This window comes from Eretmochelys imbricata, chromosome 2, assembly GCF_965152235.1.
Source record: "Eretmochelys imbricata isolate rEreImb1 chromosome 2, rEreImb1.hap1, whole genome shotgun sequence".
Lineage (NCBI taxonomy): Eukaryota > Metazoa > Chordata > Testudines > Cheloniidae > Eretmochelys > Eretmochelys imbricata.
This window is the reverse complement of record NC_135573.1, coordinates 14,179,589-14,193,392: the sequence shown is the minus strand read 5'-3', so window position 1 is coordinate 14,193,392 and position 13,804 is coordinate 14,179,589. Positions and strand designations below refer to the sequence as shown.

General features: G+C 38.8%; 1 protein-coding gene across 1 annotated transcript in view; it reads left to right on the top strand.

Annotated features, from left to right (window-relative positions):
- Positions 1 to 13,804, top strand: part of KHDRBS3 (KH RNA binding domain containing, signal transduction associated 3) — a 198,816-nt gene that overhangs the window by 81,698 nt on the left and 103,314 nt on the right. The window contains exons 3-4 of the mRNA XM_077808828.1: positions 445 to 561; positions 3,742 to 3,888. Coding sequence (XP_077664954.1) covers positions 445 to 561; positions 3,742 to 3,888 — 264 coding nt within the window. The remainder of the gene's footprint in view (positions 1 to 444; positions 562 to 3,741; positions 3,889 to 13,804) is intronic.

The following is a 13,804-nucleotide window of genomic DNA, read 5'->3' as shown; positions in this document are numbered from 1 at the left end:
GCATGAGCTACCTTTTCTTTTAAGAAATAAAAAGACTTGATTGGTTGCTTCTTTATACTGTTGAGTTAGCTTCTGAATTTATTTTTATATTGAACTGGGCTTTTAGACAGTGCCCAGAGGTACTTCGGGCTTAAAGGTTGGCATCTTTTTCTGTCTGTCCTAAATCTAAAACAATATAGTTGAACGTGAATTGAGTTCTCTTCATAGGATTTGAAAGTGTTTTGTGTATTGATGTTTGTAGGTTTCTGTACAATGGGAGAAGTCACTGAAGTGGTGGTATCTATTCCACATATGTTTGTTTAATGGCTATAAAAGTTGTGACCTAATCAATTTTTTTTTGTTTGCAGCTACATTAAGCAACATCTTTCATACCTTGTTGCAATTCTACATGACAGTTCCTCAGTGTTACAATATTTTTATTGTGTTTTTGTTGTTTTCTTACAGTTCAACTTTGTGGGAAAACTTTTGGGTCCACGTGGCAATTCACTGAAACGTTTACAGGAAGAAACATTGACAAAAATGTCTATATTGGGAAAAGGTTCCATGAGGGACAAATCCAAGGTAAATCAAGTAGCTGAAACATTTTAGTGCATAGGACATCCATGATATGTGGCTTCCCTTAGTCTTCCCAGCACAGTTTTTGCGAAAGTGGAAAAAGCCCAGAAGAACTAGAAAATGAATATAAAACAAAGCATGTGTGGGCCAGATTCAGATGTGGTCCGTTTTTCCATATGAGTCCTCCGATTTTGCAGTGAACTCTATGCAAGCAAACCCCTAAACATGTGAAGATAGTGAAGTCAGTGGGGCTCAGCATGGGCTTGTGGGTCTGCCCACTGCGAAACACATCTCAATATTGAGATGTAAGTCATGAACTTTCCAGAATGTTAAATGTCTGAGGAAATCATTTAATGGCAGACAGACCTAAAACTTGTAACATGAATAGCCTTTCAAAGGCATTTTGAAATATTTATTTCAAGTTAAACAAATGTAATAGTAGGAGAGAAAAGGATGAAGTTATTTAAAACCAAACTGTCTCAAAGAATGCAGGGAGGAAAATTTAGACCACTGGCATATTGTGATGAAGTGCCTCCCAAGAAAATAATTACAGATACCATGATGATGGGCATCAGAAGTGTGTAGGTAGATGGTGATGTCAACTACACCACCAAACTGCACCCCAAACTTCTCATGCCCAGCCCCACCCCTTCCCACACCCCTGCCCTGATCGCCCTCAGTCCCAGTCCAGAGCACCCTCCTACTCTCCAAACTCCTCATCCTCAGCCCCACCCCAGAGCCCGCACCCCCTCCCACACCCCAACCCCAATTTTGTGAGCATTCATGGCCCACCATACAATTTCTATTCCCCGATGTGGCCCTCGACCCAAAAAGTCTGCCCACCCTTGATCCAATACATCCAAGCGCTGTGCACACTGCTGTTATCAGTTCCACTTATTAGGTTTTTAAATCCTTTCGCCAACAAATTTCCTAGGGATGAAATCTAGCATATGGGCTCTCTATATGAGCAAACTTTGCTTATTGTGATTTTAAACAAATTGTTGAAATCTACATAACTATGTTAAAATTAGGCTGATTAAATCCCTTTTGTTTTGTACTCTGAACCTGCTACCACTCAAAGAATCCTAGATATTTTCCATCTTTCTTCTTCTAAGTTATAGTGTCATGCAGGATTATTCACTATCATGTTTTCCAGTGGTATGTTCTCTTAAATTATTCAAGAGCTTGTGCTGTTTCCCAAGGGAGATTATTATACAGTTTGATCATTCTCCGTTAAGTTTGTGATATCCAGCTTAAGTTTTTCAGTTTTTAATTTAATTCATGGTGCTCTCACCTGTACTCTTTGGACCATGCTAAATTGCTCTTAAGCAGAAATTTTCTTTAGCACTTTGAGAAGTCTGATTTGTTAAATGAGCTGAAGAGGAGCTTTTGAAAAAACAAAACAAAAACCTTCCTAGCTAGAACATTATAGTCATTGAGGGAGGTTTTTACTTTCTATTTTTGTGGTCCTTTCATCATTTGTATTGACAAGATGATGGTTAAGGATGAGAAGATTCAGCCAACTAATTACGATGTGTTAATTTTCCTGCTCTGAACGCTCTATCAACTAATCAGATTACTTTGCTTTTCCAACCAATTTTGCAATATTCATATATTGTGTACATTTGACGACAACAAAGATTACCTACAATAAGCTAGAACTGATTGTCATAACTTTAACTCATAATTATGACAGAGAAGGAACAAATAAGAAAACTTTAATTTGTAATTAATACTACTATTTTTGGACCCATTAAAAGAGATGTTAGAGCACTATTAGTTTCTTACTTAAATAGAATAAATGTCAGGAATAGCATACTTTTTAGAGCCTCAGATATATGACAGAAAAAAATTCAAATCAAATTATATTAATACTTAGATTAGCATACTCTTCTACTGCTTGTCTAATAGCACAACGGAACCATGCTTAGGCTGTTAGCAGTGCTTTTTGTGTTGGGATTTTAAAACACAGTTGTTTTTCCAATGCTTATTAAAAAGTCATCAAAACACATTTCAGGCATAAGTATGATTTTTAAATTGATGAGCTCCTTTAAGCCTCTAAGCATTTCCAGAAATTTCTGTTTCCAGAAATCTGAGCGCACACAGATTGAACTGAGTGCTCATTCACTTAATAAAAAGAAAAGGAGTACTTGTGGCACCTTAGAGACTAACAAATTTATTTGAGCATAAGCTTTCGTGAGCTACAGCTCACTTCATCAGACGCATTCAGTGGAAAATACAGTGGGGAGATTTATGTACATAGAGCACATGAAACAATGGGTGTTACCATACACACTGTAAGGAGAGTGATCACTTAAGGTGAGCCATTACCAGCAGTAGAGCGGGGGGGGGACATTTTGTAGTGATGATCAACCCCCCCACCCACCACTGTTCCTCAGACGTTCTTGTCAACTGCTGGAAATGGCCCACCTTGATTATCACTACAAAAGGTTCCCCCCCCCCTCCCTGCTCTCCTGCTGGTAATAGCTCACCTTAAGTGATCACTCTCCTTACAGTGTGTATGGTAGCACGTTCTCTATGTATATAAATCTCCCCTCTGTGTTTTCCACTGCATGCATCCGATGAAGTGAGTTGGAGCTCACGAAAGCTTATGCTCAAATAAATTTGTTAGTCTCTAAGGTGCCACAAGTACTCCTTTTTTCTTTTTGTGAATACAGACTAACAGGGCTGCTGCTCTGAAACCTGTCACTTAATAAAGATTATGCACTCTCTCCAGCTAGCCTAGAAGTAGGTTGGTGCAAGAGGAATGAATAGAGTAAAAACCCCAATGCTGAAACAGTAAATAGAACAAAGATATTTTTCACGCTGCTCACAAATACTGAGAGTTTATTTTAATCAAGGCAAAACAATGGAAACAATTCTGTCTGTTAGAGGAACCAGTCATTGTCTCAGGGTAGAGATCTTATCTACTAATTTTCTCTTGAGTAATATACTTAATAAAACATTCTTTGATAGGCAGAATAGCAATATTGTAAAGTTTCATTGGCTTGGAGTACAGTAGAGAATATTAATTTATAATTTCCAGTTATGTTTCCATTTAGTATTTGATCCAAAAAGTACATGAACTATATGTATATGGCAAACATCTCAAACACACATTCATTTTACATTTTTTTCTTCTTTTTGTGATTACATTTTAACAGTGAAATTTTCTGTCCTTCCCAGGAAGAAGAGTTGAGAAAAAGTGGGGAAGCAAAATACTTCCACCTAAATGATGACCTGCATGTTCTAATTGAAGTATTTGCCCCACCAGCAGAGGCATATGCCAGAATGGGGCATGCTTTGGAAGAAATCAAGAAGTTCCTTATCCCTGTTAGTATTGTAATCTTACACTGCTGTTTAATGTATAATCTAACCTAACCCTCTCTTAGGTTTTGAGGGATGTGTACTATAACTCATCTGAGAGATCATTTGCACTAGATGTGAATGAAAATATTTAAATTGTGATATTCCCATGTAAAGTAAAACATTTTAATATGTGTATATTAATAGGAAGGCAGCATGATTTGTGGGTAGGACACTGGACTGGGAATCAGGAAACCCGGATTCTATTCCTGGCTCTGACATTAATGTGCTGTGTGACTTTGGTCAAGTCACACCAGCTCACCATGTCTCAGTTTCCCCATCTGTAAAATGGGGACAGATGCCTTCCTTTGTAAAGCACTCTTAGATGTATGGATGAAAATCGTTATATGTGAGCTAAGTTATTTATTACTGGTGCTATGCCTGTTTCCCAATAACTCATCCTAATTATATTTTTGATTTAGCCACTTCTGTTTTAAAATTGAATATAATTTGGAGTTAGCTCATTATCAAAAATACATTGTCAAAACAAATTAGGTAGCAATTGAATTGATTTTTAAACCAGTTTTATATTCAGGTGTGGCAATATAGCTTTAAAGCAACTTTTGGTTTCTTAGTAGTAAAACACAAGGCAATTCAGATGTCCCTGGTAACTTGGGTTTCTTCATGTAGGCTGTTAAGGAAGTCCTTAGAAAGAGTGGGCAATATGCAGACCCATGCTTTTGCTTGCTGTTAGGTTGGGGGTAAGAGGCAAATATGAGGAAATTTGCATTGCAATTCAAAAAGTAGGAACCATTACAAAATAAATAAATCTCCAATTTCAAATGACAACTGAGTGAAGGCAAATTAGCCATGGTTACCTTATCTGCAAATAAAGGTACAATATTAACAGTTATAAGTAAAAGGCCATAGATAGTAATAGCTAGATAATAAGAGGGTTATTTATCTAAACGTTGTTTTGCCAGATGAAATTATCTTTAAGCTATAATGGCTTTCCATAAACATATGCATGAACTTTAAGTTTACAAATAATTATAAGACAAAATATTTGAAAAATCAGTTCCTCCCCTTTACTTGCATGCTAAGATGTTAATTCAGGTGATGTTTTCTTTGGTACAGATTGTGTTGTGTTAGTGAGTATCTGAGCTGTTGCAGGAAAACACTGAACTCTTACATCAGATCTTACTAGATAAAGAGCCTTCTTTAAAGATACTACCCACACAGCATTCTTACTCTTGGATTTTTTTTTCCAAGTGTGAGCTATGGGACCTTACTTAATTTATTTGTCATCACTGAGAGTCTTCCTTGCATTGTTATGTATTTGATTTTGTTCTTAAGTGAAGCTGAAGCAGAGTTTGCTCCCACTTTCAGTCCTCAGCACTGAAGTTTGATACACCTACATGATGTCTTTTATTTTTAATCCTGTTATGACAGGGGTGCTACTAAAATTGTGTATATAAAGTGCATAGAGAGTGTTAGTGCTCTGTGGTGATTGTAGAAGACAAACTTTACAATGTGAGTGACTCACCACATAGTGGAGATAAGCTCTTTGCTTGTCGAAGTTGATGAAATACTCTGACAAAAGTTGGCTTCTGGTGGATGTTATGTTTAATGTTTGATTTTGAAGCTTGAAAGGAGTCATTCAAGCAGGTCTGTATAGCTCAGTAGTTCTCTCTCTTCTGGACTCTGGGGTACAAGCACAAATTCCAGTGCCCACTTAGAGCCACAGCAGAATACCATTACCTGGAGCAGAGTGAACATCTTAAATGTCAAGAGAGACACTGGTGGTGCTTCGGGTTGGGCAGGTTGTACTGTTGCTCCAGAATGGAGTGGTTTTGTTACCCCAGAATTTGATCAAGCTAATTGGAACCTTATTGTGTGCATTCAGCCACCATGAATTAATGAAATATGGAACACTACATAGTTAAGAATTAATTTGAACAAGCAGGGCTTCTAGAGGCAAGGTCAAAAGTATCTGCAGGGTTGCAGTTTTGGCTAATCAGAATGGGAGGAGATTGAACATGTTGAGACTGAAATAGAATAAGTGGATGGGGTCCTTGAGTTCAGGCACCTTTGATATAGAAGCTTATTATGACTAACAAACTACTTAACAAAATATTCCTAACAATCTTAAAGTTAGGAGAACTGATGAACCAGTACGGGTCACTATGAGGTATGTGATTTGTAAAAATTAGTTATCAGAAGACTAGATAATAGAGTGTACTTTAGAGTGAGCTCTCTGAAGCTATCCTGAGAGACTTTCCTGACACCGTACTCCCTGGTGGGGAAGCGACCAACCATTGCGGACCTGCTGCTAACTACTCAGTACCATCTCAGATTCTGTGTAATTGCTTGGGATGTTCTAAACTTATTTCTTGTGCTTAAATCTAATAAAGAGTAGTTTTAGATCAGAGCACACTTGTATCAATTTTTCATCATCTGGAAGCGCTGTGTTCCCATTGATTTATTCCTGACACCACCTGGAGTGAAACAGTGAAGTTTCTACTGCTTTGGGTTCTGAAAACCCTGGGTAACAGTATGTTGGTGACATACTTTGGAGGAGGCACCATGTGCAAAAAGAAATGAAAATTCAGTGTCTTTGAAATTGGCACAACTCAGCAGCGGATCCATACCTTCAAGTGCCTCTGGTGTGGAGGAGATTTTGTGTTTTGTCATGTAAGGCCTGGATGCAGCGTGGATGTCATTGGGTGTGTGGAACATCGTATAGTTTCCAGTTTACTTTTGTTGCCTGATCTATTGGTTAGGTATTATTTAGAATTTACAATTTAACATGATGTGTTTATTGCGCTGGTCAGCTGCCTCTAGATCATCTACAAAATTAGATTGAGGGCCACGGTGTATCAGAGAGACTCACACTTAGGGAAGGGAAGACCATTTCTGATTTTTGTAATAATTTTATTAGCACAATGAGCAATATCACAAACACTACAACCCAGCAAAATAGATAATACAGAATTCAGCATTCATGTACTCTCACCATTCTTTGTGGGGAGCCCAATAGTAGGTGAGATGATTCACAAGTTGTCCTTGGACTTGTAGGTTCCTGGAAATCTATCTGGGGTGCACAGGTAGAGTACTAACTTTATAATAGGTTATGACAACACTCCCTATTCCTCAGGCATATGCAATAGGGATTTCAACCTCTTTTCCTTACCTATACATCCTCACCCTACTAATGTTTGGATACTCTTCTCCAATAGGTTACTAGGCCATTTACCTTAAGCTTATTAGCATATATGTTTCGTTACCATGGCATTATCTGCTGATGCTTCTGATTTAATAATATTAAAAGCTGTTCCAAACAGGTATGTCAGCAGTTTAGGATCAGTTACTTAATGCAGCACTCTATCTTGTGACAACTTATGATATAGGGTCACTTACTGGTTAGCTTATTATGTCAAATCTTTAGACCTTAGGCCTCAGTTAGTTTAGCTAAACTATTGGTTTTTGCGTTAGTGCCTTACTCCATACCTATACCTTGCCTAGCGTATGTCTGTATATCTATAGCAATAACTGGTGACAGTTTGATGCTCTAAATGTGGGGTACTTCTTGGAGCATCTGTTCCTCTTGGTTGGCAGTACCTTCCTGTGCGTGCCCTTCCATATGTTTCTAAGGTGAGAGACACTCTTTGAACGCTGGCTGACTTCCAGTATGTTAGAGATTCTGCATCTGGAGACTCCAAAAGTTCAGACTGTCTAAAGGACTATACCTCAGTAGCTCTACGATAGCATTGTGTATACTTGTGAAATTCTTAGCAGTAATGGAAGCCTGTCTGCATGGGCTGGGAGTACACATGGTTTCCTATCTTGATGGCTGGCCGATCAGGCACACCAGTATGAAAGGAATCACTTGGATTTATCTGTAGGTATTTATAAAGTATCTTATCACCATAGTGTCTAAACACTATACTAAACTTGCGTCAAATCTTGGATGAATGGAATACCACACAGCAGAACTTTCACTTAGAGAGTTTGCTGTCTCCAAGAACAGCTACTCTTGAATATTCCAGAGATGAGAGCAATCAGTTATGCTATCCTAATCAGATCTCATGTCTAAATGGACAACCTGAGCATCATCTTCTAGATAAGAAGGCAGCAGATCATAACATCCTGTGTCGGAAAGTCCTGCAGTAGGCCATACTCACAAGGTATTTTGGATTGCCACTAATCCGAACACAATTACATTTAGTCAACAGATGATAAACCCTGTTTCTTCAATCAGGTAGTGATGGAGTAGTGGGAGAAGATGGAGGAGATATTATTGACTAATGTAATGAACAAGAAGCTACCTGACCTGGCACCAACAGAAGACTGCTTGATCAGAAACACTGTCTCCATCCACTGGCAATGAAGGTATTTCCTCTGGTACAGCTGGAGCAAAGGCATAAATTAACCTCAGTGGAGAAGTTGTTCTGTGATTCTACTAGCACCATAAGAGATGAGACTGATATGATTCTCAGTTCAGCAGTGGCTGATCCTATCCTGCTGAGTATGGAAAGATGAAGACTGAGAACCAGAGCAACCTTTCTCCTTTCCTCCCTAATTACATGGTTTATTTTTTTTCATAGCAGATTGTAAGAGATGGGTTGGAACCTTGCCTGTGTTGAGTTCAGGTAGTACAAAATGACCTTTTGTTAGATCCAGGGTTAAGCCCATGTTGTCTTAAGATCTCTTAGCTTTTCAAAAGGAATCTACCAGAAGGACTAAAAACCTACATTTTTAAAATGGAGTATTCATTTTGTGTAGCACAAGAGAGAAGCTGTCCACCTCCTAAAATCCAGTCAAGCTAGGGGTTTTTTTTCAGTAGCAGTGGGTAACCTAATTGTGGTTTATTTGCTACGAAGCCTGGTGTGGCTTTCCTAGCAAATTGAGCTATCACTTGTCTTTCAGGAAAAATAATTGCACTCCGACACTCTGGTTATAACCTGTAGCTTGCAAACATTATTCTTTCTTAAAATCAGATCAAACTCTGGCTTGCAACAACTAAAGCTGCTGCTGCTAAGTTTGCAAGGCTCTAGAAGTTGCTAAGTAGACACTTGAAAGGCAGCCAACCCACAATAAACTGACTAGTACTGAAAACTCCAAGCCCAACCTCTCTCTCTCCTCTCAAGTCATCATAACTCCATGATCCGAGCATTAGCAGAGAACACTTTTAAGATTATGTTCAGCCCTAGGCATAATCAGCAGCATACGTCTCCACAGTTCCAACCCTTTCTCCCCAGAAATCGTCTTTGTGGCTGAAATGAAGGCCTAATTCATTCCCCTCTGACTTGAGGCTTTGGTCTGTTGTACGGATTGCATTTTCTCCTGCTTCTGCACTACTCGCATCTTCTCGTTCCCCTTCTCTTCGCAGCGGAGATCTTCTTTTTTTTCTTCTTTCCCATTCAACTGTCTGATCTCCCTCCACCCGGACTGGGAGGGCGGTATCTTTGTGCCTGTTATCACTTAGCCCACTCCCAGCATTTCTTCTTGTCTGTCAGGCAGAAAGGAAACCTGATACTCTTTACTTGCCCAGATAACATTTACTATTTCATTTTTTGTATTACTGTTCCTCGCAGGAGGATTCTTCTCAGTCTTTGTTGCATAATATAAGGTATTGCCCTTCATTCTCTCTGCCAACTGCACTATTAATCATGCTTTATATTTTGAGGTATCATTTGAGATGTCTACTCTCCAGGAGTAATTTATGGTGCAGACGGTATCTTATTAAAAATAAAATAAAATGTATATACCTGTAATTCTGCTTCTTAGAAGATTTCAATTCACCTTTCTGACTGCACTTTCAAGAACTGACAGAAAGCTGTTTAGGAGGCAGTGGCATTGGCACAAGCTACTGCCTCCCCTAGCACTTTCATTTTTTGTGTTTTAGCTTAGACACTGACATTTTGGAAGGATTCATATGGGAGCCTTATGCTCGTCTATCAGTGCCTTGGTGGATGAAGAATGTGAATTTCAAGCTTCTCTCATGTTTGAAACTACAAGAACCAAGAAAGTCCTGTGAAATATAATTTAAAAACAAGCAGATTACAGATTAGTATTTTACCCTTTTAATTTGCCTTTTAAAATGGACTGTAGAGAACTTCCTACTTACACAAATATACCCATGATTCTTGTTTTGTTTCCAGAATAAAGACTCTAAGAAAAAGCTAGATTCATTGAATTAAGGCCAAAAGGGAACATTAGATCATCTAGGGAGTCTGGCCTGCATACTGCAGGCCAATCTTCCCTCCCAGTTACACCTGAATTGAGCCTATAACTTCTTCCTGAAAGGCATCCGGTCTTGATTTGAAGACCTCAAGAAATGGGGATTTCCACCATTTGCCTTGTTAGTTTATTCCAATAATTAATCACCCTAATTTAAAATCTGTGCCTAATTTGAATTTGTCTGGCTTCACTTCCAGTTATAGATTCTTGTTAAGCTTTTCTTTGCTAGATTAAAGAACTCTTTAGAATCCTGTATTTTCTCCCTGTGAAGGTACTTATGCTGTAATCAAGTCACCTCTCAATCTTTTTGATAGCTAAACAGCTTGAGTTCTTTAAGCCTCTCACTGTAAGGCAATTCTCCAACCCAATCACTTTCTACACCCTCTCCAGTTTTTCAATATCCATAAAACCAGAACTGTGTACATAGCATTCCAGTATTGTCTAACCAATCTCATATACAGAGGTAAAAGAATTTCCTTAATCCTATTCACTACTTCGGTTTTTATACATCCAATGATCACATTATCCCTTTTTGCCACAGCATTGCACTGGGAGTGCATGTTGAGTTGCTTGTCCACTGTAACCCCTAAATCTTTTTTTAATCACTGCTTTCCAGGATACAGTCCCTCATTCTGTAGCTATGGCCTGCATTCCATGTTCTTATATTTGGCCATATTAAAATGTATTTTTGTTTGAATGGCTCAGTTTACCAAGCGATTGAGATCTTACTTTATGATGGGAAGTTTTTGTGTCCTCTGCAATTTTTATCAACAGTAGTTTTATATTTATTTTACTACTGATGAAAAATTTTAATAGCGTTGGACCTAGTACCGATCCCAACAGAACCCCACTAGAAACATTCCCATTTGATGATGGTTCTCCATTGACTACTGTGAGATCTCAGTTCTAAATCTATCTTGAACCATTTTAGTGTGCTTTATTGATAATGTGTAGTACTAATATTTTAACCCGAATATTGTGCGGTACTATAAACTGAACTGCATATCTGTAATAATCATCAACCAAACGTAATCTTATCAGACAAACCCAATTTTATTCTTTGAAATCTGTCCATAAAACTTTGCTGGCATTACTTATAGTCCTGTTTATCAACTGAATCCCATATCCGCTTCTCCATTTTGTTCATGATTGATTTCAGGCTAATCGGCCAACAATTACCCATGTCAGCAGGTTATCTGAACACTTGAAATTAAATACTTTCTACCTTTCTCCATCATTATGAACAATTTTACCATCTCTATCTAGTAATGAGCCTATACCATTGCTAGGATTTCTTTATTCCCAGTATACTTTAAAAAGTGGTCCTGATTGTTCTTAGCTCTGCGACCCATGGATTTTTCCCTGATGGCTTTAGCTTCCCTTCTCAATTTTCTAACTGCAGATTCTGATTGTTCTGTTTCCCCTTTTCACCCACTTGTTATACAGTATTCTTTTGATTTCTAATTCACTTCATTACTGAACTGGGCTGGACTTTTAGCCAAAGTTGGTCTCATTTTTGATTGTGGAATCAGCTTTTTGGCCACCTGATAAACTTGTTAAAGAACTTCATATTTTAATTTTACATTTCTGTTTACACCTTCCCTCCCAATTCGCACAGAATTTTCCTCCGTTTGGAGAATTATTCCTTTTGGAGTACTCTGTGTGTGCACACACACACACACACGACAGATGGACAGCTGTGTCCCCTCAATTCTCCTACCTGGGGTTCCATTTACAGGGGTTTGCTGTGAGAGTAATTGCTCCTGGTCTGCCCACACACAGCATGTAAATCACCTCCAGCTATACTGTAGAAGTATTTTAGCTAGCTAGCTAGCTAGCCAGCCATGAACTACATTGCAGAGCAGCACCAGCAAATCCCAGTCCCAGAACACACACTAAAAGCCTAACTTAACACGCAAGTGAATTCAAATCAAAGATTTCTCTCACCACATGCTAAACAGTCTTACTGGCTGGAATCCTTTCAGCCAGGATCCCTCGTTTGGTTTAGTATTGATTTCCTTGTCCTTAGGTGGTGGTGATGCCATGAGTAGAGATGAAGGGAGAGATCATTTGGGGAGTCTGTTCCTCATTTTTATCATTTTTCTTCTCTTTAAGAATCATTGCCAGCTGGGGTTCAGGCAGGGGTCAGCACCACCCTGTTGCATGATGGACACTTGACAAAATTACCAGACTTAATGACATAGTGTCATAGATATTCTGGCAATGTGTTCTATAATTTGGCGACCCGTTCCCAAATGACGCTCTTGCCAAGTATTGCACTAGAGAATCCTTCAGTAGCTCAAACCTCTCAACTCAGGCAGCCAAACTTAACTTGTGAATTTTTTTTAGCTAACCAGATTTGAATATTCTTCATTCAGCTCACAGATCTGTCTAAACTCCTTTTTTCTCACAGCCCTACTGAAATATCTGTAAAAAGAAAAGGAGTACTTGTGGCACCTTAGAGACTAACCAATTTATTTGAGCATAAGCTTTCGTGAGCTTATAAGCTCATGAAGTGAGCTGTAGCTCATGAAAGCTTATGCTCAAATAAATTGGTTAGTCTCTAAGGTGCCACAAGTACTCCTTTTCTTTTAGTGAAAACAGACTAACACAGCTGTTACTCTGAAACCTGAAATATCTCTGTCGCTTTGATCATATCTTCCACAAAGTCAGGTATGACTGATTCAGCATCTCTATCCATTAAGGCTTGGTGATGGGTCATACAATGCTGGATGAATAAATCACCATAACGATCTTTCAGTCACTTTGAAACACTTTCACGTTGGGCTAGTATTACAGATGCCCCTTCCGATGTAAATCCCAAAATTTTATCCACGGGATACTTGTTTTGGTCCTTTTCCAAACTGTGAACAATGGCTGCATTCAGATTTTCAGCATTACATCGTTCAGCTATTTCAATTAAGCTCAAAAACTTGAAGCGAATTTCACTTGTGTCAACATTCACAAAGTAATGGTACATAATAAGCTGACTCTTGTCACTGTGGTCAGTACTGGGTGGGGGGATAGCTCAGTGGTTTGAGCATTGGCCTGCTAAATCCAGGGTTGTGAGTTCAGTCCTTGAAGGGGGGGCATTTAGGGATCTGGGCCAAAAATTGGGGATTGGTCCTGCTTTCAGCAGGGGGTTGGACTGGATGACCTCCTGAGGTCCCTTCCAACCCTGAGATTCTGTGATACTTTCGTCACACATTAAGTTAACAAATGGAGCATTTACTGCTGCTTTCAGTTTCACCGTAAAGGTAATCACCTAAATCGTCAGTGTTTCTTGCTACAGTTCTGGCACTGCAGTGCAGTCTTTGAAAAGGAGAACATTCTGGGTCAATTTTTTTGGCAATTTCTTTGAAGATGCTACCTGCTCTAAATGGCAATTTGGCTTTTGCTAAACTGTAGGCAAGGCAAAGATCATTCTGTGCATCTTTGACATTCTGGTTAAAGTCAGTCATTGACTTTACCTCTCTATCTCTTTTTGATGTGGCCTCCTGAGTGAATTTGCTTCTCTACACTCAAGGTGTTTGAAGTCTTGGACATTTTTTTTGCACCACTTCTCAGCATGGTTGCGAGCTACAGTTGACTTGAGCAGTTTCATTACTTGGCCACACCTTGGGCACTCCATAAAACAATCTTTGGGTCTTTGGAACATAAAATATTCTTTTCCCAAGCTGGGTTGAATGATTTTTTTTTT